At 35.7% G+C, this 26407-nt stretch overlaps 1 protein-coding gene across 1 annotated transcript in view; it reads right to left on the bottom strand.

The window, feature by feature from the left end:
- The window catches only part of LOC149545647 (uncharacterized), a 96215-nt gene extending 73265 nt beyond the window's left edge, over window positions 1-22950 (bottom strand). Inside the window, exons 1-2 of the mRNA XM_089793815.1 lie at window positions 22858-22950; window positions 261-574 (exon numbers count right to left, since the gene is read on the bottom strand). Of these exons, the coding sequence (XP_089649941.1) occupies window positions 261-574; window positions 22858-22950 (407 nt within the window). The remainder of the gene's footprint in view (window positions 1-260; window positions 575-22857) is intronic.
- Between the last annotated feature and the right edge of the window lie 3457 nt (window positions 22951-26407).

The raw sequence follows: 26407 nt of genomic DNA on the forward strand, positions 1-26407 counted from the left end.
GACTCTGCTTCAGCTGACAAAAGAGATGTTCTTTTCCCTTTTCAACAAAGCCTTCAAGTTGTTCCATGTACAATTCTTCATTGATGTTGCCATGTAGAAAAGCCATCTTAACATCAAGTTATTCAAGCTCAAGATCCAAAATGGCTAGCAATCCCAAAACAACCTAGATTGTAGTCATCCGTACAATAGGTGAGAAAATCTCTTCAAAATCTAGGCCCTTTTTTTGAGCATACCCTTTGACAACTAATCAAGCATGGTACCTTTTTCTTCCAGTATCTTCTTCTTTCACCTTATATACCCAATGAATTTTCAAAGCTTTCTGGTTGGGTGGAAGTGAAACTAAGTCCCATGTTTTATTGGTTTTAAGAGAGTTCATCTCTTCTTCCATCGCAATCATCCACTGATTTTTATTAGTACTTCTGCAAGCATCTTGAAAATTAGCTAGCTCTACTTGATCAGAGATTAATATCTCAGGCTTTGCCTCCTTGGAATAAAGGAGCTCATAATCTAAATACTTCGCAAGCACCCTCCTCTGCCTTGTAGATCTCCTTATGTCTGGATCATGTTGGGCATTCTGAGAATTATTTCTTATTAATTCACATTCACTGTCCTATGAAGATGTGCGAATGGGCTAAGGAACATCAAAGTTTTGTTCCCTATAACCATGACCACCCAAATCCATGTGGTTCTTAGAATAATTTTTATCTGTAACTGTCTGGTGGTGTAGACAAGAATCCCCATACCTTTGAGCTGCATAAACACCTTGAATAATGTGATGAACAAATTCTATAGCATGGTCATCGTGAGTTGAGATTCCCTTTTCCTCATGCTCTGTGATTGTTTGGTGCTCTATCATAGATTGGTGAAGACTATCATATGGATGGGAACCTGAGATGTGTGGAGGAGCTAAAGCTAATGTTTCACCTAGCGGGCAGTGTCTGTGGTTACCATGATGGCTATGTTTGTGCACGTGGCTTATGTGAGCAGGAGATGGAGTAAATTCATACATGCCATGCTCTGTTTGCTATGGACTGTGCCATTTTACAAGAACATATCTTGCACCCTGCACATCATAACAGTGACCATTGAAGCCCCCAAACTTGTAGACATTTTGTTCAATGCCATGAGACTCATCAATGTTGTGAGACTCATCAAGACCAGTGATGCCAATTTCATTGGTGACTGGTTTTTTGTTAAAATTGTTCTCCAACAACTTGCGTCAATGATTATCATAATTATGCATCCCATGTCTCTCAACCTCTTCTAGTCTGACATAAGAATTAGAATTCCCAATATGGTGGGATTCATCGAGCTTGTATGAGTGGGGCCGACTAGATGAAACCAAATGTTGATGGCCTCCATATTCAAAAGGCTCTACTACCCAAGTGGAGGCACTAGGTATAAAAATGGCTCCAAGTATGTGGGAAAATGGCTTTGTATCACTGTGAGCAGAAGCATATACTTACCATGTGGAGCAGAGTGTAGGATCTCCCTATGTATCATAATAGTGACTTGGAAATTGATCCTCTGCCCGATTGCTATGAAGCCCAATATTCTTTGTAGGAACTACTTTATCTCTAGTTCGTGAGGTGTCTTCAAATAGTTCTTCATTAGGCTACTCATGATTAACATGATAAAAATCCATACTTGAAATAGAGGATGAGGATAGAGCACGATTTGGTGCTAGAATAGAGGTAGGAGTGGAAATGATGGGTTGAGACTGTGACTATTTTAACGAAGAATATTCTCATTAAACAAAGGCATAGGAATAAAATCTTCAACAACTCTTTCCTGTGGCGCTGATTGAAGAGCTAGAAACTTCGTCTCATTAAATACTACATCTCGACTCTGTACAATCTTCTTTGCAATAGGATCCCATAATCGAAATCCATACTAATCTTCACCATAGTCCATGAAGATACGTTCTTGTGATTTTGAATCTAGCTTGCTTCTTTTTTCTTTAGGAACATGAACAAATGCTTGGCACCCGTACACTCGAAGATGTGAGTAGGAAATCCTTCTACCTAGCCATTCCTCCTCCGGAATTCCAAAATCCAAATGAGATGAAGGACTTTGATTAATCAAGTATACTGCTATATTGTAAGCCTTCACCTAGAATTCTTTGCCTAAACTGGCATTAGATTTCATACATCAAAATTTCTCAAGTATAGTTCGATTTAGTCTTTCCATTGCCCCATTTTCTTGAGGGGTGAATGGCAAAACTTTCACCCATCGAATACCATGATCTGCACAAAAGTTATCAAACTCCAAGGAACAAAATTCACGTCCATTATTTGATTTTAAACATTTGATTTTGTGCCCACTTTGATTTTCAACAAGAGCTTTAAAAATTTTAAATTTTGAGAAAACTTCTAACTTTCTAGAGATCATATAAACCCAAACCTTTCTAGTATAATCATTAAGAAAAGTAACAAAGAAATTTGCACCTCCAAGATAGGTTAACTCTATTGGATCAAAGACATCCGAGTGCACCAAATCCAATGGTGTTGTCTTCTTGTCATGACCATACTTCAAAAAATTGACATGTTTTTGTTTCCCATGAAGACAATGCTCGCAGAATTCTAAATCTGTTGATTGGAGACCTGGAAGTTTCTCTCGATTAAGCATAACCTCTAACCCCTTCTTGTTCATGTGGCCTAATATTTGATGCTAAAGTGTGACATCACTATCCACAATAGTCGTTGCAACTCCCACCTCATCATTAATTTCTAAATTATATAGATTTCCAACTTTATCTCGTTTGGAAATAAGCACAGAACCCTTAGTAATTGTCCATGTGTCTATGAGGATTGTAAGAAAACCTTGAGCATATAACTAACTGACAGAAATCAAATTTTTTTTTAAATTTGGGGACATGCCTAACATCTTGAAGCAATAATTGAGTGCCTCCTTTAATTGATAACAAAATATCCCCCTTTCCTATGATTTCACAAGCCTTGTTATTACCCAAATAAACATTCCCAAATTTACCTTCCTTGTGGTTTTTGAAGGCTTTGTTGCAAGAAGATGCATGAAATGAAGCTCCAAAGTCAATTACCAATGAATTTGAAGTTGTGTCACTTGTTGTAAGAACCAAAATGCCATCATCGGGATCATGAATGATGTTTTCTTTGCTGTCCAAAACTTTTTCTTGAGTTCTTTTATATTTTTTGCAATCCTTTTTAACATGACTAGCCTTTCCACAAAGCCAACAACTATTTTGTCTACCTCAGGACTGCAACGTTCTAGCTGATTGTGACCTTTGGTTGTTATTATTTCTACCTCTATGTTGAGTTCTTCCTCTATTTTTTGTACTAACCATCATTTGTGCATCGTCGGATGAGGATTCTTTATTAGTTCTCCTCATGTCTTCACTAAGCAATGTAGAGGCTACTTCATCATAGACCAACTTGTTTTTGCCAATTACAGAAGTGCTAATCACTATACCATCCTTCATCTTTAACTTGTAAAGCTTCTTCATGATAAAATTTTTATTTGTAGCAGATGTCGTTTGATACATACTATGAACTTTTTCCCATATGGCTTTTGTTGATGTTTCATTGTTCACATTGAACAACACATTCACAGATAGTGAAAGAGAAATCTCTGCCATTGCCTTCTCATCATCTTTAGTCTAGTCTTCATCTGACATGGCGGTAGGCTTCTTTTCTTTGCCTTCAATTGCTATTGCAAGATCATGCTTGATCAAAAGTGATCGCATCTGTACCTTCCACAAACTAAAATTCTTCCCTGAGAATTTTTGCACTCTTGTTTCCTCCATGACTTTAGAATTTGGTCATTGAAATCGATTATGACTCTAATACCAATTGTAAATTAACTAAGAATGAGAAAGAAAATATAGAACATCAAAACACAGAAACACAATAGTTTATCGTGGTTCACCATAAATTGTGGCTACGTCTACACTAAGAGTAGAGGAATTATATTAATGAGAAAACTAATTAAGTTTACAATACATGCCATCAGCATTTATAGATCATAAATGATTAGCTGAAGAGACCAAATAAAATGGAGGGAAAACACGTGTCTGTTGGCCTTCACTATTCAACATACAAGACCATTTTTGAATTTTCTATTTTAGCAATTGAATTTCTATCAACTTTACAAGTATTTATATTTAAATAAAAATATTGTATTTCAAAATAATTACTTCGAAAGTTTCGACTGGGGCTTCTATAACTCAGCATTTTTTTTTTGATCTTACATCCATTGGCTACAACTAACAAACAAACTGCTATTTATTTGAAATTTAATTTTGATTGAAGAACATGATACCTCTCAAAGAAATTGCCACAATGTTTTTATACATAAATTTCTGATCATTAAACGTGACAAAATTTTGAAGTGGAATCCACCAAGGGAGGCATGGCTCCATGTAGTGACTCCCAAAGTCTTCGATCCCAAGTGACAACAAAATTGTTGATGGATCAGCTCTGACATCTGATTCCCCTAGAAGAAATGTAATATAAAATTTGATAGACTCGTCAAAAAATGAATAGTAACATCTTCCTCTGGTTTGAGAGAGGATATTTCTGAATTCCTTTGATTTCTGCTATCACAAAAGTAGCTCAGACTTGTGTCAGATAAAGAAACTAAAAGATTTATTGTAACTTAACATAGAGAAAAATGTGAAAGGATGAACAAGAATACTAAGTCTATAAGATCTTGTTGAATCCATAACTAACAATTACCACTCAGTCCATTTGCCATTTCTCTTCCCAAGTCCCATAGATGATGCATTCTCAATGTAACTCTCCAGTTTCCCCTAATTCTTTTTTTTGTTATTTCTTGCACAAGACACTTGTTTTTGAGTGTTTCCAAGGTGTGATGAGCATTCCATCTTGATGCCCCTATACTTCCATTGAAGTACTCTTTGACTCATCAACAAAAAAACATATAATATTCATATGCATCAATAAATTAATTATAAACTATTTATGTAAGAATTTGGTATAGCTCTGATACCATGTAAGAATTTTCCTAAGGTAATACTAATGATGGTCGAATGAGAATCTCAATAATCATCAAAATGATAATAGATATTAGATGATTGGATATGAGATGAATACACACTAGAAGTCCCTTATATATAAAGGTAACTAGAATGACTAGGAGTCATCAAAGAGATAAACATCACAACTAAGTACATGTCCACCAAGAGTGGATTATCCTCCATTGAGCACAGGAGTTTGTGTGATGAGGAGAGGATAATTTTACATAGGTGTATCTCATAAAAAGATGTTGTAGACACCATGTGCTCAAATAAGTTGCTAACTCATGTGTTGTCAATAAGACAACTCATATGTCTATGCATATTCCTAAGTAAACTTAAGTAAAGTGTAATAATAATTATTTAGACTAACTTTTATTAGTATAATTTTACATAATCATCTAAACAAATCAAAATCTGAAATGTGTCATATAGATCTAGTTTTAGGAACAACATTAGTAAACATTTTGTCACCAAATTATAGGTTAATATGCCCATTCTTCAAATTAAAAGCAATTAAAAATGTTATCAAATGAAGGCTACCTTTAAACATTTCATACTCACATGCTGCTTTCTTTGCTACCTTCTTTGAATAGAAATACCAATTCTGAACACCAAAAGAGAGAGAGGAGAAATTAGTTTAATAAAGTTGGAATATGGATATAAGTTTACAAGTGTTTCCATGGTCTACAAATACAAAGTAAATGGGTTACCTTGGTTTGGATGCAGTAATGAAGGTTGTTCCATCAGTCCTCATTGACTATGGTTTGTAGATTTTTGTTGGGGTCAAGGTAAATGGCACTGATGGAGGATGTGAGGTGTTTAGAGAAACTATCAAATGACTACATTTTAATTATAGATTTTATGATATAGATGTTAATTAAAAGGTGTGTGAGCATCTTTATATTTTAACAAGTTCTTGTGTTATAACAACAAGTTATAGCAACAAGTTATAGAATTTGTTCATTTTTGTTAGGCTTAAACAGAATTGTGGCACTAGCTTAAGTTAAGCATCCTACTGATGCCTAATGTCAATTTTTCCTTCTCGCATGCAAACACCATTAGAATAGGTTAAAAAGGGATCCTAAGTCATTCTTGAGGCAAAAGTATAATAAGGACCAACCTCATCCAACACCCTTCCCAAAAGGGTCTCTCTATTTCAATGAAGGCAACAATGGAAGGAGTAGTTCTATTTCCTTGGTCATTTGTTATGATTTCAACTCTATTAAAATGCCAAACACCTACACAGCTATAGGTGGTTCTTAGAACAATGGCAATAGATTTTTCTCTTGCCATACCTCTTCTTTGAAAAAATAATTCACAAGTAGTAACATACTCATGACATGATCAACACTTACTACTTTATAGTCACAACCATTAGTACTATATTGAATTGTCACAACCACTGAAACATTTTATGCTACTAGATCATTTCCACTTCTACCATATCAACAATACTCAATTAAATATGTACCTACTAAAGAAATCTATGAGCTAACTTGATTTCATCAGAGAGACTAAATTATGATTTTCACTAGCAAAATATTATAAGAATAGAAAAGCGATTGAGGAATTGAATTCACTGCTTCCATGGATGGACCTAACTAAAATATCAGCAAGTACTTAGAGTGCTAACTGGAATATTAGGAAGTATTTAGAGCACTGACCTGTACATTTATTAACCTAGTGAGATGAAATAAAAGGTTGGACAAGCCTCATGGTGTTGGATGAGGTTGTGGCCTATCTAGGATAATAAGGATCTTTTATGAAAATAGGTTAAAAAGAGATCCTAAGTCAAACCCTTGGAGACCTTGCCTTGGAAAGCTCATTATTTCCAATGTGTTTGTTGATGTTGATACTATTTAAGCTATAGTTAGTAATTACAAATTTGAAACAATGACTATGAGAAGAATAGATAGGAATTATTTATTAGTCACGTATGTAGAGAATATTATAGAGAAAATATGACACTCAACTTAATATAATTTTCAACAATGACCCAATAACCTAACTTGTGTTTTGAGTTTGACAATGTTGCTTAAATTGAATGGATTTTGTACAGGAGGATGGTGCATTGGAAGAAAAATAGAAGTTTGAAGAATTAAACTTTGCTATATTAGTTATTATTATTTCACAATAGTGTTATCTTCCATCACTCAATGAGATTAACCATGTCAGAAGAAAGTGGAGCAAGGTTACCAATTCAAATCTAGTGTAGAACTTGAGACAAACATAGTAAAGGTCATAATTATGGGATGTTCCATGAATCTCAACATGAATCTTTGTATGTCATAATTATAGTTAACATACTCTAGAATCTTTGTATGCATATGATGGTAGGAAGGTGAAAGAAAAGGATCTTACATTGATCCTAAGTTGGTGAGCCAAGAATCACCATCAAGGTCATATAAGTGATCTAGTAAGCACCTATAAATAACTAGGAAGTAACAAAACAAGCCTTGTTGTTACATTAATGATGCAAAATTTTGATAATGGAGAACATGACTTTCTTTGGTTAGACTAATGAGGTAGTGGATGGGGGCAATTCAAAAGTATGGAGATGGAAGTCTCTAGACACCATCAATATCCCAGATAGAGAAACAAAGGAGTTTATCAGAATCTCAGGATCTAAAAAATGTTATGTTTCATCCAAGGCAGGATGAATTGGTTTTGGATGGCTCAAAGAATGGAACCTAGAACACTAAGGCAAGCTATAATTACCTAATTAGGAAACAACTAAGACCAAAGACAAACATCTAATTTTGACTGTATTGGGATAAAAAGTGCTTACCTAAAGCAGGATTGTTCTCATGGCTAGCACTACAAAATAAAATCCTTATAGCTGATACATTTAGAGAAAAAGGATATGCAGGTCCAAGAAGGTTCCTTTTTTTGTGAAGAGGATGAAGAAAATGTGGACCACATATTATTGACCTATAAATACTCTCACCAATGTTAGAGTTGATCACATAACAAACTTGGATGGAACTCAGCAATACCAAGGTCAATCCTAAGCATGTTTCAAGCTTGGCCTATTCAAAATAAGGACTATTTGTGTGGTGGCTTGTGGACTGCAACACCATCTAATGTCATATGGGAGTTATGGTGGGAGAGAAATAGACACATTTAAAAAAATAAAAGGATAGGATAGGAACAACTTACCGATAAGATGGAGCCTATCATTATCAAGATATTGAATAATAGAATATTAAATATGAAAAAAGTGGCAGAAAAGATGACTTACTAGGATGAGAAGATGAGAGGTAGATGGATTGGGTTTAAGATTCCTTGGTATGTTAGTTTGAGCTTCACTTGGTTTTGAGAATACTTTAGTATTCTCTACTTAACAAGGCCAATCACATGAAGGTGGAAGCTCATCTGGCCTCACCCCCTACTCCTAACATCAATCTAAATTACCCATTATCATCTAATTACATACTTCATTCATTCATTCATCCATTTATGAATTATAGCATTCAATCAATAAAATCACACAATATTTATTATTATGATATAAAATTCATTAATACACAATACTAATCAAAACTTCATTAACACATAACAATATTCATTGACATGAAATAAAAATCAATATTAATACACAAAATTCATAGATAATTACTTAAAACAAAGTTCTTTCATTATCCAACAAAGTTTATCAAAGAGCATTTAAAAAAAATCATTTCTTCTTTTTGTATTTCTTAGCTCTGTTAAGAAAGAGAATGATAGGAGCATCAATATCTTCCCCATTCTCCTCCTCTTGTGGTACATGTAATGAAAAATTATGATGCCTCCTCCCATTTGGAGGAGTAAGAGGGCGCTACACTAAAGGGGGCTCTATTGTAAGAATTATTACAAGTATTTTTCTTTTTTCTTTTTTTAAATTATTACAAGTATTTAATTAAGTAGTACAACATAGCATGCATTTTTCTTACCTAAAAATGCCACGTCATGTACATTAACATTTTGATCTGCCGCCATGTCAACATGCTATACACTTGGAACATGCTCAACTCCTTCACTGTGATGTTCAACATGCTCTAAAATATTCAGAAAAAGGTTACACATCAAATTACAATTGAAGATGTTAAATTGTATTCATAATCATGTAATTAATTTCCAATAGCAAATTAATACCTCCACCAGTATAATGCACATCATGGCCTTCATCATGAGCAGGTTCTATGATAGGATATGAAGGCTGCAGTGAAATGTTATGTGCATTGTTATGCAGTCAATTTATGTTCAAAACTAACACCGAAAAAGAAATTTCTCAACTATTCAATTTGATTTACTTTTCATTTGACCAATTTACCTATGTCTCATTTGGTGCACCAGATTCTTGGGTATGGCTTTCAGATTCTTGGCGTAGGTGTGCACCCATAACTTTTGATGGGGACACAACCCAAGCACAGAATGGACACAACAGGAAAGGGAAAATTGTATTAACTATAAAAATATGCTAGTACACTCAGTGTAGAGAAACATACTCCAAAACATGCCCTATGGGCTTACAATAGCATAAATCTGGAGATAAATTCTTCTCCCAGTACCTTCTCTCAAACTCCACTTTGAACTGCCTTTTACAATGCCACAAATGTTCTTAAATAGACCCCGAAGGGTTAAGGATTAAGAATACATTCTAGAAAGTGCTAGTAGGCATCCACCGACCAAATAGAAGGCTCTAGAAGTTGCATTAGAAGTCGGCACAAAATTAGAAGAATCCATAAATGGTAACTGAACTTTTGAGAGGCATAAATTTTGAACCGTAGCTCTGATTGACAAACCGTTTACATTTTCAAAAATCTCTCGAAGTGCTCTACAACTAGGTCCTAACGAAAAGTGCATGGGGGAGAATAGGAGGTCAAGGATGAGTAGGGGGAGATCACACCTAGTAGAATGATACCACAGCCAAAAATGAGAACATTAACCAAGGGAACCAAGTGGTGGAAAAGCATGAAAAAATTAGTTGTTGAGTTAGTTAAATGGAATGTGGACCTAGAAGACAAGTTTGATAGGGTAGCCAATTTCTTAGTTCATCATGCACTCAACAACCACAACACTCCACCTTATGCAAACTAACCAAGGCTGAGGGACCATTGATAAGGAGGTGGAGATGAACCACACCTTGTACGGATTCCTGGTTGACGACTAGCTCTAACTATTGCTAAAAAATTTGAGGAATTGTTGATGGTTCTCATATTAATATGGTTAGATTTTGTTTTATTTTATGATACTCAACTTTACTATGTGCCTTTGAGCCTTTTTTAGTTTATATCTAGACTATTAGTAGGGCCAATATTTATCTGATGGCCATGATTTTTTATATTGATAAGACTTTCAATGCTTATGGTAGTTTTTTTTTTCTTTTCAATTATTGGCATTTGTAGCTTTTTGAAATTTTGAAAGGGTAAAGGGTAATCTTATGGTAGATATTTCCAATTGATCTCCAGATAGTTGCTCTTCTATTTTTGTGCCAACCCCCATTTTGGTTGCTTCTTAATTTCAAAAACAAAAGGGAGTTTTATTTTCATTTTATTATTTGTATTTGCTTTACATTTTATCTTCACACACACACACACACACACACACACACACACACACACACACACACACACACACACACACACACACACACACACACACACACACACACACACACACACACACACACACACACACACATACACACACACACCAAAAATAGTTGTAGTTTCCCTCAAAAAGAGAATCAAGATGATTCCAACCATTGCATTTTATCAACTTTTTGATAATATGTTTTCCAAAATAAATCCTAACTAAATCAATGATTCTTTACATAACACTTGTTTTCTCCTTCAAAACATCTCAAAAGCATTGAAGTTCCAATTTTTCTATTTAATTGCATTTTTCCTTCAAAATTAGCAAGGGCAAGATCCATTTCAATCCACATTTCTTAAAGGTTTGACTTTTCATTGTCCTTTTCTAGCTCTTTGATGAAACATCTAAGATTACCAATGAGAACCTATGAAGCTTCCATAAACTCATAGTAAGATTACTTTTCTTCTCATGTGCCTCTAGAGTTAAATCTAGATTGATAACATGACTTGGATTTTTATTTGATGGTCCCTCTACCAAAAGTAGTCCCATTTTAGGAAATCAACTACATTTCTGATAATCAAAAGCATTGACCATGATGTCTACAATTTAAATAATTTTTTTTACCAAATTCCATTCTATCATAAATTAAAGAAGACATTCCACATACATGTCATCCTACAGATACCTCACTTTTTTTTATCAATCATTGATTTAATACTAATCATAATATTTTGATAATATAACAACCAATTTGATAAACATACAATTAATTTTTAGTTGTTAATTCATTTAGTAATCATGACATTTGCAAACATTATGTCCTTAGTTGTTGTCCAAAAGTGCACATTTGTCAACACATTATATTATTTTCCATTAGATGGGAAAATTGCCTAATCCAATTTTTTTTTTCATTAAATAGGAAAAATTGCCTAATCCAAAATATAAATTTTCTATTAAACTAAAAAAAAATCTAATATAATATTTATTTTTTCCCTTAAATGAGAAAAATCATCTCATACAATATATATTTTTCTATCGTGCAAGGGACAAGATTGCCTCTTAAATTATATTTTTTTCTATCAGAAGGGAAATTTTTTCCTCAATTTTATGAAATTTTACTATGGTCAGAGAAAAATTGCATCTAATTTCTCAATATTGAAAAATAATAGCCAATAGAAATTAATTCTTTCCCTTGAAGCTAATGTTGGATTGGCCACAGATTTATATTTTTTCATGGAGGGGGTTTCTTAAAGTTATTCTTGAAATGTACCAAATATCTAATTTGATGGGAAATGTGCTTGAAGGACAATAACTATTTAGCATTTTGTATTCATTTCATGTTATCTTATTTTGATAATGTTGTCAAGACAATATTAAGATTTATTAGAGGACGAAAGATTGATAAGATGGTTTGTGCATGAAAATATATTTTAAGACCTTAAAAAAAACTCATATTTTTCTACATAAGATGATAACTTTGTGAAAATACAGTAATAATGACTTATTACTATTGATATTTTGCTTACATATTCCCAATTGTAATTTAGAAAATATTATGATAATTTTCTTGTTTACAATAAGTATGATTTTGATTATGTTGGAAATACAATAGAGAAAGTAAGCTTTGAGGTTGGGGGGGGGAGGGGGTTGGGGGGGTGGTGGTGGGGGTGAATCAACTCTTCAAAACTTCAACCATAAAATTATTCACCACATATCCATCTCACTATTGTGCATGTAAACTGAAATACCAAATTAAGCATATACATCCATAGCATGAAGACAAATAAATATTCACACATATGACACAAGATATGATTACCCAGAAACCCTCTATAAGAAGGTAAAATTGGGGTGCGGGTGAGACCCACAAATATTCACTATTGTAGTTGTAAAGTGTATCCAATGAAGGTTATAATGTTAGATCATGAAACATGATCTACCTTGTGAAAGGTCTACCCTATTAAAGGCTTACAAGATTGTTAGATCTTACCTTGTTAAAGGATTTCAACACCCTATTAGAAGTGTGATTGGTTAAAGGACTTCAACTTACAATGAAGTAAGCACCCTATTAAAAGATTTACAACATTTTTTTAAGACTACTCTGTTAAAAGATTTAACTGATTCACAGGTGTTAGAATATCTCAGCAATGATCCTGCGGTTAGCACTCTACTACTAGATAATAGAGACATCTTTGCATGTATCATTGATCCTCCTATGATCAAATGTATCTCTTTTATCCTCTATGTCCTTTCATTTGTTCTCCTATAACTAATTATGCAATTCATACACTATGATCACTCTTCCTTAGTCACACCTGAATGCTCTATTTGCACATGAAAACTTATCTCTTTGCTCACACCATCTTTTAGGGTTTATCTTAAGAAGATCTAGGTGAATAGGTTGAGGTATGAATCAACGATTGTAATACATCCATCTAGCTACTCAAATAATTCCTTCAACTCATTGGCTTCATGTATTGCATAGGGATTCTTAATTAAGATTCATTCTTATCATATAGGATCACAAAACAATCCTTAAGTCAACTTGAAAACAAGTTACATAGTAGTTTGTGTCATTATAGAAAACTATGTCAAAACTATTTTACTTGGCATCTGAAGTCTTTGATGCTTGATATCAACTACAACTTCAATGTTGTCACTTAATATCTAAATGGCTCGGCACATACTAACTACTTGACACTTTGAGTATCTCACTTGGAATGTACTATCTGACGTGTTACACTCGTCATGCATTACTTGATTGACATGAACTAAACTCTAACTTGTAAATGACTTAAGTGTATAGACACTCATATGTCAAAACCAATTTGAGATAAAAAATCTCCCCCTTTGATATGATTTTCAAAAACACTTGGTCATGCATGAATGATCTTAACTTATGAGCATAACTTAGATACTCACTATCTCTATTCGACATATATACAAACTTTCAAAATTTCAAAATTTTGTAAAAAACTTGACTTAACAGTCATACCTCAAAATCTTATAGCTCCCTTTGAGTTTATTGTGTTGTTCTCAATCTAAACCAATACTCTTGCTGAGTAAATATGCATATGCTAAACTGTGTTGTACTCTATTTCTATCTTTGACTCCCCCTTAGTTTGGTCTCCCCCAAAACCACATTCATTCTTTCCTTGGAGTCACTATCTCTCTCAAAAAATTATTTCTCCTTCTTATTTCTCCTCAAAACTCATTTCTCCCCCTTTTTGACACTTACGTGAAAGGGTTATACACATATTGTGTATTTGTTTTTTCTCCCCTATAGATGCCATGTCTACCTTCTCAATCTCATCCACACTTACCAATATAGGACGACTACATAGTTGTGCCTTGGTGGTGGAATCTACCATTATCTTCTTCATATCTTTCTCTATTAAGAGATTTATGTTTTGAATGACACTATCAAAAACATCCTTGACATTTACTATATCTATGTCTGCATCTAACCCATGTTGTGGACTGGCACTCAGCACTCATATATCTGGTATACTCTATTCTATTTGCTACTCAACTTTTGTTTTTGCCTGTGTATCTTTATTCTTTTCAGTTCCTTCCACAATCCAAATGTGCATCTTTTTTAGTGTCATCTTTAGTAACCTCAGTTAATTCTTTCTCACCTTTGTTTAGAACTACCTCAACAAGCTTTTTCTTAATTTCCTTAGGTGTTGTTAGTCCATATATTATTTTCCATATTTGGGTGGATTTTTGAACAACATCCTCAATGTCATTCTACAAAATACCGAATTCCCTATATTTAGGAGCAAATCTCCTTGTGTACTTCTTAATGACCTTTGTTATTGTGGCCTTATCCAATTCTAGCATTACACTTGCTTGTGTAGTCTCTCTAATTTGCATTTTTGTATTGAGACTAAACTACCATTTTTGCTCAACTCTATCATATAGACTCTTGGGTATAGAGTTGGCAAGCTCAATTTGATTCTTCTTGAATGTTTCCATCATGGCATATATAGACTCTTCTACTTGGTTCATGTCAACCTTTCCAAGTTTATCAAAATCAAGATGTGTGAATCCAGATAAGTTAGCATTATTCTTTATGTACTCACACAACTTCTCCAAATCAAAAGAAAGACATGACTTACTACTTTGAATTGGCAGTTTTCATTAGATTTTGTCTTTTCCTCATTTGATTTAGCTAGGGCATTATACTTTCTCCTTTGTTTCTTCTCAAACTCACCTTCTTTATTAGTTTTCCTAGCTCTCTTTCCCTTTTTCTTTTCTACTTCTTGAGCCTTCTTAGTAGTAGCTCTTATGTTGGCCCTAGTAGTAGGTATTGCATGCTTAGGTTGTATATGCTTTACAACCTTCTATACATTTGTGAAACATAAGAATGTGAGATCACTATGATTTAGATGTATGAATAAAATGTGAAAACTAAATAATGATAAAGGATAAATACAAAAACTAATAATTCCTATCTTTATTTTTTCCGAGTACTCAACATGAGTGAAGGGCTTCATCATTAATATACTAAATGAATTGCAAACATCATTAACACCAAAAAAATTCCCAAAAAAAGAAGAGAAAAATACAAACATACAAATTAAAGAGACAATGAATACTTAGAATGGGTCAACATCTTATATTTGCAGTTCAGATTAGTTCTAATATTCCAAAATTGTGTGTTCCAAAATTATTAGTCCCTGCGTTAAAGTAGGAGACTAAATTTTTTATGTTCTTATTCTATTAGTTTATCTATTGAAAATTGTGCACAATGTAAATTATTTTGCAAAAAGAGGGGTAAAAATTTATTAAGACAGAAAGGAATACAACAAGGAGAGCTCAACAAGGAGCTCGATCTTGAGCAACAAGATCATCAAATTCTTGCACCATCTCAAAGGACAGTTGCCCCCTATCCCTAATATTCCAACTCGGATCATGACTAGAAGCCCATTTGGCTAAACAATCAGTAGGTCTATTCCATTCTTGCGGAATATACTTGAACCTAATGAACTGAAAAGAGGAAGAGAAGAAAAGAATCTGCTTAACAACAGTGGCCAGCTGCCAACTAACATCCTCAAGCTCTTGCGAAGAAAGCATGTTCACCACCACCTGGGAATCAGACTCACAAATAATCTTACTCCATCCCCACAAGCAACACTGTTCCACATCATATAAAATAGCCTGAGCTTCCATGAGATTGTTAGTATAATCACCCTTATGAATTGAGAAGAAAAATTTAACATTCCCAGAACTACAACGAGCCACTCCGCCAATACCAGTCGGACCAGGATTCCCACGAGAAGAACCATCAGTGTTAATTTTCAGAACTCCACAGGGAGGAAGAGTCTAGTGCCCATCCCGGTTAACCTGACCCTTCCTCTGATGGTGAAGCTGCCTGGACATAGAAGGAAATCTATGAGCCGCAACCCCATCTTGCAGATGAAAAATGAGGCGATTACAGATAGCAAGAACAACCGGATCCATACCCCCATCAAGTTCACACTTCACAAGAATAGTTTCCTGGAGAGAATGTGATATTTTCCACCAAAGATGCAAAACACCAAGCCGAACATCTTGGAATATGCAACGATTCCTCTCCAACCAGATATGCCAAAGCATGAAAGATGGGCCAGCAATCCAAGCAGCATGGAGAGAAGAAGACTTGGAGGGAGCACTACCCAAGCGAGCCCAGAACTCAGGCAAAGAGGAAGCATGCCGACAAGAGCAACCCCAAGCGCTCCACCAAAGGTACCATATCTGAGTAGAATAGGAGCAATGGAAGAACAGATGGGAGATAGACTCCTCTCCATTACCACACAAAACACAATAAGAGGGGCCCTGAAATCCACGTTTACAAAGATTATCCCAAGTAAGAAAACGGTTGTGAGCCACTAGCCACATGAAAAAATTGCACTTGGACCAAGAAACTTTATTCCAGACTTGCTTCCACCAAGGGACCTCAGCATCCCCAAATAATTGTCTAGTTATCTCCTGATACCCAGCAGAGATATGATATTTACCAGACAAGGTACCACCCCAAGTCAATACATCTGGACCAAGAAAAGAGGAACACTCTCTAGAGGCCAAAATTTGAGAAAGCTCCTAACGATCCATGTCTGTACCTCCAGGAGGCCAATCAGAGGAATGCTTCCATCTATAACCAACAACAGGTCCCAATTGATAAGGAGTCTTGTAATGAGCCACTTTATCCCATCCAACGGCAAGAAAAGAGTCACAAAGAGGCTGAAGATGAGGGTATATGGATAATATTTTGTTTAAAGTGAAAATTTTCTTATTTAATTCTTAATTTTTTATTGGCTAGGGTAATTTTTTCTAGTGGTCTTTTTTATTTTGTATCGAAGAAATTACCATAATTTCTAGACATCATGTATAAGGCTTTGATATGTCAATTGCACATACAGGAAACACCAAAAGAAGCTAGATGTCTGTAATACTTTTTCATTGCTTGTTTAGTGGCATTATTATTTACACAGGTGGCATTCATTCCCCTTTTCAGATTTGAGAATCTTTTCTAGTTCTCACATAATGATTTTCAACGCCTAAAGTTGTATCTACTACATATTTGTTTTAAGTGTGATTGGGTAAGGTCTTGATTTGCTCTCTATTTTTGTTGTTGAACTAGTTTATTGTTGAGATATTTTTTAATATTCTTGTATCCTTATGTTTGGTACTTATGGAGATCTGATAAAAAAATAAAATTGATGAATAGTTACCTTTCCTATTAATAAAATATACTCAGTTTAAAATTCACAAAAAAGGGGCCAAGGGATACAAGATCACCCTGCGAAAGAGTTCAAATGGCCAAAGCCAGACAAAAAACACGGCTGCAGTTGGAATCAAAAAATATTCATTAAAAAAAATAATAAGCCAACCTCAAGCTGCCAAAGCAGTGCCAGCTAAGGGTAGTGGATCATCGTTATGTTGAAAACCCTAATCATCTTTAGGATTGGGGGGTGGGCTAGGAATAGTCTAGCCATCATCACCAGCAGTAGCAATAGTAGTAGCCTCTGTATCTTTAACCTCTGGCTAGGGTGGCAAAATTTCTAGGTCTAGGTGAGGTCACTTCCTTGAGTGCACACGATGGGAATTAGAAGGAGGAACCGAGGACCAGCTAGAAGCACCATGGGGTGGGGAAGCTGAGCGGTGCCTCCATCCACCATCACCACCACTGGGAGAGTGGTGGCAGGAAGCCTGGGAGTGCAGGGTGTGCGAGTGGCATCCAAAAGAGTGGCATCAAGGATGGCGGCAACGAGGCATCGAGGTCTCCGTTGAGGCATCTAGAGGAACTCTAGTGATAGTACAAAGGGCATTGCTCCAGTGATTGAGTAGCTCTTGTAAGTGAGGAAATTCAAGTACAACTTTATTAGCTTGCACTTGTATCTGCATAATTACATTATTACAAATGCATGCCTTAGTATACAAAGCAATGTTAACATCCAAAAAATTGTGTGGGAAAAGAACAACATTCCTATCTTTCCATAGAGAAAATAAGATCTCTAGCCTGAAGGTATGCCAAATCTGGGTGAACTTTCAAGAAAATTTGGGAGAGTCACCCAGTAAAATCATATGCCAAGAGAAAAACTCAAGTTTGAATGGCTTGAAGAAATCATGAATCCAGTGCCAATAATTCTGAGCATGCTTGCAGAACCAAAAAATATGCAAGAAATACTCTAGTTGTCCACAAAAGGAGCATCTAGGGCCAGGAACCCCAATTTTTTTGAGTCGAGGCCCCAAGGGAAGACCTTGGAAGGCTAGGCACCAAGTAAAATGCGCAATCTTGGGTTTGGTTATAGCATTCCATATGGTGTCAAAGAATTTTCTCCACTGAGAAAGGGAAGATTGCAAATGCCATCTGTGGTTTAGTGTATCCACCATGGCAAGATGAGGCAAAAGCCATCTATAGCCCAAACTTTGCTTGTAATTAGAAAAAAGAGTGGCGGGAAACTGCCTCCAATCAAGCCACCAAGGGCGAACAGACTGAATCCCCACTTTATGAACTAAGTGAACGGGGATGGAAGAAAGCAGAAGGTCAAAAGTCAATCGGTCTAAATGGACAAGGTGCTACTATACTTGCATATCTTCCTAGGTCTTGAAATTCATGGTGACCCATGAAAAGAGGGTCTTTGGAGTTCTAATACCACATTTGAAAAAATGCAGAGCACTAGCCCCCTGAGTCTTGGCGAGGGGAGTAGCTTGAATGGAAAATAGGGAAGACCACCATATGCTATGCTGATTCAATGAGAGGCCATTGCAGAATTCATCTCCAACCCATTGGAGCTAGGGCTTAACAACCTCCCAATCTTTCCAGATGCTCTTGATGACAAAGGAGTCCTGAATGAGCATGAGCTCACACATAATGAAAAGAGTTTGGAAACCAATCCCCTTCCAAGAAAGCCTATTGATAGGGAAGCTTGAAGAAATGTAGTGTCGAACTAGAATCTTCCAAGCTTCATCTCCTGAGAGAGCCCTAATAATCCATTTTACACAGAGAGAAAGGCCTTGTCTCTGAGTGGAAAGCAAGCCAAGACCACCGGACTCTCTTGGGAGACAATAGAAGTCCCAAGCCACTCTATGAAAGCCATGGTGATCACAACTAGAGGCCCAGAGAAAATCCCAAGGAAATCTTTCCAGCTTCATGTAAGAGGCTTTGGATGGAGCCCAGTAGGATGAGTAATAAACATGAGTGGTCGCAAGAATCTTAGAGAGAATCTATAATTTTCTCGCGAGGGAGAGAAACTTTGTGATCTAGTAGTAGAGCTTTTTGCTAATCTTAGCTAACACAACATTCCAAAGTTCCATAGGCGACACCTAGAATGCAAAAGGAATGCCACGAAAGTGGAAGATTTCTCTATGAGCAACCCATTTCCACTTAAACTAGCTAAGCCAAGGTGGAGCTGGCAGAAAGGACTGGCAGAAGTAGAGCATTTTATGCCATTGAATGGCAGAACTAGAAGCTTGACAAAAGGTGTCCAAGCGACTTAAAACATTATTGATGTTTTCTTCATTTTCTAAAAGAGTGAGAAAAGAATCATCAGAAAAGTGTCCATTGACTAATTGGGAGGATGATTCAGGAAAGGAAATTCCATGAACTAGTCCTGAGGACACAGAATGCACAAGTAAATAACCAAATCCTTTCGCAGCAAGGACATAAAGTGCAGGAGCTAGCGGACAACCTTGTCTGATGGAAGAAAAAAGACCAAAAGCCTCTGATTGCAAATTTTTAATGGTAATGCAAGGATTAGCATCCCCAAAGAGCATCTCCATGGACTGCAGGAAGTTGGGGCCAAAACCTAGAGCCTGGAGCATAGCCAAGATGAAGGGCCATTCAATGCGATCATAGGCTTTAGCAAAATCTATCTTTAAAAAGATGGCCTTTTGATTGGACTTACGAGCCCATTCCATTTCCTCCCAGATAGCAATGGTGTTGTCAAGAATATATTTGGACTTGATGAATCCATTTTTCTCTAGTCGCATAATTAAGGGCGACATGTGCCTAATTTTGAGAGAGAGCCTTGGCAATGATCTTGTATGACACATTCAAAAGGGTAATGGGTCTCTAATTGCATATATCGTCCGGATCACCAGCTTTAGGTATGAATTTGATATTTCCTTTGTTTATAATGGCTTCTAAGCTTTTAGAGTGATAGGCTTCAAGATAAACTTTGTGTAGGTCAGGACCTATATGCTCCCAGAGGTGTTTGTAGAATTCATAAGGGAACCCATCAAACCCAGGGGACTTGTCATCCACCATGGAGTAGACTACCCATTTAAGGTCATGGAGAGAAAGAAGTTGCTCACAAAAAGTGCATTGCTCAGCTACTAGACGATTTGGAGTAATAGAAATACACTTTCTAAGAGCCGCCTCTTGAGCAACCAAATTTCCCTTTGAAGCAAACACTTTCTCATAGTGATGAATAGATGCTTGCAGGATTGTGGGGAGACTAGATAGAATAGCATTTCCTTGTTTGATTTTTTTAATCCCAACATTGGTATGACGAGTATGAAGAGCCTAAAAAAACTCCTTTGAGGCTTTGTCGCCAACCTCCAACTAGTGGAGATGGGCTTTGATTTGGGCTCCCCGCACAACATAATTATTAGCAATTTTCTTGTCATGACGAAGCTTGGCAAGCTAAATTTGAAAGTCCACATCAAAGGGATTAAGGGTGAGGGCCTCAGAGACTTTTTTGAGGGCAAGTGCTAACTTCATACAACCATCTGCGGAACATAGCCAATTGTCCCATAAATGTGCAAGAACTGAGAAGTTGTGGTAATGGCATCAATCCACCATTGAATCCAACCCCTTTGAGAATGCAGACATGGCTCCAAGTTCCAAACACGTAAGATGTGTGAAATGGTGGAAGCATGCATTAGCACAGACGTGTTGAGGAAGAACTAAGACTTGGCCACCTTTGGGATAGCTATTTGCCAAGAAATGACAAAATAGATTGGGTAGTGGTTAGATAACGTCACATTTGGGAGGGGAATGATAGGCAAATCTCGATCCTCATAAAAAGGAAAAAACATTTTGTAGTGATCATAGCACGATCAAGGCATTTTAATATGCAGTTAGAGCTAGTTCAAAAGTTGGCAAGTGTGCTAAACCCCACTATCTTGGCAGTGGTTGGTATTGGGATCAAAAAGCCCTAATTTATTGCACTTGTAATAGCAGGCTTGTCTCTCCCCAACTATCCAGTGAAAAGGTAGAATGCCTTCTTTGTCAGAGGCCACTTCAACCATATTAAAGTCCCCACACATAACCCAAGTAGCTGGAGGCAAGTTGTCAGCTATCTAGGCCCACATTTGGGATCTTTCCACAACATCACTAGAAGCATACATATTAATGACTCCAAAAGAATGATTGTTAATGGAAAGCAAAACCCAAATAATTCTATGTGTGGGGTCAAAACTGTGGAAAATAATAGCAGAATGAAGGTGAGGTGATAGGAGAGTAACTACACCACCTCGACCAGCTTCATGTTGGGAAGAAAACATCACACCATCCTGCCAAATTACATAGCATGCCAAAGCAAGCATGAAACAAAATTTTTTAACTTCTTGCAAATAGAGAAAATCTAAATTACCAAGTCTATGACAGATATCCTGAACATAGTACTTTCTGGGGAGGTCTGTAAGACCTTGTACATTCCATGATAGAAATTTCATGAGAACTCTTCCATATCATCTTTTTCCTTAAGAGAGGAGTAGCTATTCTGCAAGTAGGTAGAAACATGGTTGAACTCAGATGAAAAATCCTCTGGACTTTTAGCCAGATGTTTCACCTCTAGTATCTCCGCACATCCAAGAGGACTGTGAGAACACCGTGTTACTGGTGGAGCTATGGAAGAGGTGGCAAGAGGAGTTCACACCCTAGCCAAGGTAGAAACCTTGGTATCTGCCTTAATCCCCTGCGAGCTAGTAGGGTTTGAAACCTACAAAACTCTGGTGAGAGTTGATGCTCCTGTAGGGATAGGAGGAACTATGGCAACCGTAGCATAGGACTACTTGGGGGGCAAGGGATTGGAGGGAGCCTTTCCCTTACGCCCAACAGTAACCCATTCTTCTTTTTTCCCTTTGGCTTGTTTGATAGGCACCTCTTTAGGCATGGGCTTGACCCTAGGCATAGCTAGAGGGCAGTCCTTGATCTTGTGTTCTGCGGACTAGCACCTATAATAGGTGTTGGGGAGGTTCAAGTAAAGAACCTTCTAAGAGAAGGTTTTGGTCCCAATCTGAATTTCCACAGAATCCTTGAGATCCTTGGAAAGATCCACCTCTACACAAATGTGTCATTATGGGTGGGCATTGAAGAATTTATCAAGCTCCTTAGTGACAAGTTTTCCAAGGGCTTTGGCAATGGACTCAATGAAAGGCCAATAAGGTAGGGGTAGACCTGGGAACTCGACCCATACATGAACCCTAAGCTTTTTATCATCCGAGACTATGAAGTCTCATGACCATTTTTGAAAAAGAAGCAAGGAAGAACTCATAGACCATGGTCCATTATTAAAGACCACGTCTACCTATGAGGGGTTAGCGAAGCAAAATAAAATAATAAAACCTTTGGTAAGGTTTTGCACAGCGTTAAGGCGGACTCCATGAGGAGTCCAACTCTTGTTAACCCATTCTTGGAGCATAGCTTTAGGGGGAGTCCTACCCAAAAAATAACCTATTAAGATGTGTTATCCTAACCAATCACATGCAGCATCAAATTCTTGCAAAGGAAGGATAATGTCAGGATTACCTCATGAAAATCCTTCAAGACAAACTTGCATGGACGTTTGTTCTGTGGAGGCACCATGGCAGACTGAAGCAGCAGTGTGAACACCATAAATAACTAGTTCACCACTGGCCGGAGCCATTATATCCTAGCCTAAAAAACTCTTGCAGTAAATGTGGTGTGACAAGTGGAGCTAACAGAGGGAAAGTTCAAACGAAAAGTTGTACACAAAAAATTTGAAAGATTGCATGAAGCAAAAAACCCTAGCAGAGAATGAATTGCCTCCTCTAGATCTGATAAATTTAATTTAAAAGAAAATTATGTTTTTGATGCTTAGAATTTGTTTTAATGCAGGTCGGATCTATTAATCCACTGAAACTCATTGCTTGCAATTAAAATTTGGATTTGAAAATTGAAACTTCTTATTTTTTGTTTTGGACATTTATCTTACAATGTGATAATAGGAAGGTCATATTTTTCAATTGTTCTGGCTTTTTTTTTAGTTCTCAATAGTACTTAGCTCTTAAAAGAGTACACTCTGAGTGGAAATCTCCTTTCTAAGGCTTCTACCTCAAAAAGAAATGGGAGAAATTTCTCTACAATATCCTTCCTCGCCAATGCTTGTGGACAAAATGTTTTACTTTTCTTATAATCAATTGATCAAAACCCTTACTATCATTGACAAAATAGCCTAATTATATATTGCATCTTTTTTCATCTAGCAACTTTTGTAAATAAGGCAACAAATTAGCTTCATAGATTTAAGAAAAATAGAAAAACTAAAAACACTAAATTAGTTATAAAAATGTTCAAAATTTTTGCAATAGGAATATAAATTTTTCCTTGTTGGCATTGTTACCAGTTAAAAAAGGGAAAATAGTAAAAATGACTAGAAATGAACTGAAATATATGAGAGAGAATTATAGAAGATTGTAGTGGAATAGTTTGGTTAAAGATTGTTTTGACTACTTCAAGTGTTTTCACATTTCTTTTGAAAAAATTTACTGGCTTGATACTTTCTAAGAATTGCCTATTTTGATAGACTTCTTTTTCCTTGTAAAAATGTTCACTGATAAAATTGAGCAATTATAAGCAAGCATTTGAGAGAAGATCAAATATCACATGTCGTGTGCTTTGTCTAATTCTTTTCTTTTCTATAGTTTATTCTAGGCGATACACCCATCAATGGTAGAATATCACCCCCATTAAAGAAGGAAGAAAGCACATAAGTGAGGGGATAAATTTTATTGAGGCCAAGGAATTAAGAAAAGCTCAACCATTCCCTTCGATTAGTAAGTTCATGAAAACACGATACACCAATGGTTCATGAGTTCTCTATACTTGTGGATATGAATAGTCAAATCAACCCAAACTTGAAAAAAACATTGTTTTTCCAAGTAGACAATCAACTACTCTCAAATATATGTGTCTCTTAGCCAAGAATTTTTGGGAAAGCCACAATAATCTGCCATGAATGGAGGGCAATGCCATTGCAAGGAGTATGGTGTCCATGTGGGTGCCAACTAAATTCAATAGTCTTTTACAGTAACCCTAAGCTGTCTCGGGTGTTGGAACTCATTGTTGGTGCTCATTTGCCTCTGTAGGCGAGTGTGTTATTCTAACATGCATTTAAAGTTGAGGATAACTAAGTATATTATAAATGTTATGACATCATAACATGTTTATGATATTCTTATTTTAAATTATAATGCATGTATATTATAATACATATGATTTTGCGCAAATTTGATATCATGTAAAATAAATATTTTTTAACAAACATTAAAGACAAATACATTTCATGTACTATATTCATTGTAGGTGCACATATACATTATTAAGCTGATAGGCTTTTTCCCTATGCGACTTTAGTCAAAATTTTTTGATTTTTTTGTGTTGTCAGATGACAAAAATAGAGAGCCGTTGTCACAATTTGCTTCAACGGCTGCTTCGTAGGGGAAATAAATATTTGGATGGAAAATACAATTGATGACCTAGATTTTTCTTTTTTTGGGAATGGTAGCAAAACATGAATTTTTTCATACAAGTATGATAGTTCTCATTACTACTTAGTGAATTTGAGACAATCTTCTAAAGAAATAAAAATTTCAACAACAATAACTTTTCTGGCATGTTTTTGCAAAACTGGAGAGAAATTCATCATAAAATCTCTGAACCCAATGATCTGTCACTGCTACTTATAGAAGATCATTTAATGGAAGAACATCAGAAGGAGAAGAAGGAGAAGATAAGGACTAGTAATGTCGAAGATGATCACAAAGGGAATGAAGAATTTAGTAAAAGTGAAGAAACTAAAAATAGCGAAACTAAAGAAGCCAAAAGTAGTAGCACTCAGGTAGAGCAACTGAATGAAAATTGGGAGGCAATGAAGAAGACTACCTCAAAGGAAATGGTCAAGATAAAGAAACTTGATGCATTAGAAAAATCAGTCAAGAAAGAGAAACTTGACGCAGTAGAGAAATCGATGGCTGAGCTAAAGGAGGAAATGAACAAATTGAAAAAGCTAATGTCTAATGAGATGAAGGAGGACATAAAGGAATTGAAAAAGCTAATGTGTAATGAGATGAAGGAGGAAATGAAGGAATTGAAAAAACTAATGTCTAACAAGATGAAGAAAGACCAAGAAAACTTGCAAAAACAAGTTTCCTAGGAAAATATGGAACGAAAAATAACGAAGATCCACAACTGGGGAAATTGGAAGAGATTGAGGTCTTCATTAGAGAGGTATGATGTGCCAATGGACGTTATTTAGGTTTTTCAAAGGTTTAGGTTTTATTGTAGAGTTGGCTATCGACCACGCCCTTCTCGATGATGCTGACAATGCTCCCATTTGAATAAGGTTTATGTGTACACAAGATAAATGTTTCTCCTCGAAAATACTATAGATGCATTTTAATGTTTTAAAGTTTAGGTGCTTAGATAGCACTAATTTTATATTTTATATAATATTGGTCTTGTTGGAAATTAAACAGAGTAAAACTAATAGTAAAACTAATATGCTCGTGCTTATGTAAACTTTGGAGTGTTATAGTGGGAGAAATGTGTTACATGGTTCATGGTTTTATTTTAATTAGTAGAAGTATCCAAATTTTATTTTCTTGTATTCATATATTTTTAATATTTTTTAAAATTGTAAAAATTTACATAATATGTTCCAAATAATATAATAAAAAAATTCTCTTCTATCAAAATCATATAAACATAATTAGATATTAATTTAAGCACATTTAAATGTGTTAATGAAAATAGGCATGCATGTGAGCTTTGACATCACTTTACTTATCCCTTGTAGGTTCAACTCATTCCCGAAAGTCGGTTGGTGGGGAGCTTTTCTTTGAATCCTTGCAGTCTTTGGGCCCAAGAACACAACTTCTATGGAAAAAAATTAGTATCTATGTTACATGTTCTATAAAAAAAAAAAATGAAAATTCCCACCAAAATGCAACAAGATAATATGATGTCTGGATACGTTGGAGATCATATGGTTGAATATTTTTAACCAAATGGGCAATTGAAAGGACAACCTGAGGGAGATCACGGAATAATATAAACATGTTTCAAATGAGAACAACAAAGGA

This window comes from Cupressus sempervirens, chromosome 7, assembly GCF_028749045.1.
Source record: "Cupressus sempervirens isolate cs-2001-9-10 chromosome 7, ASM2874904v1, whole genome shotgun sequence".
In the NCBI taxonomy this organism is placed as follows: domain Eukaryota; kingdom Viridiplantae; phylum Streptophyta; class Pinopsida; order Cupressales; family Cupressaceae; genus Cupressus; species Cupressus sempervirens.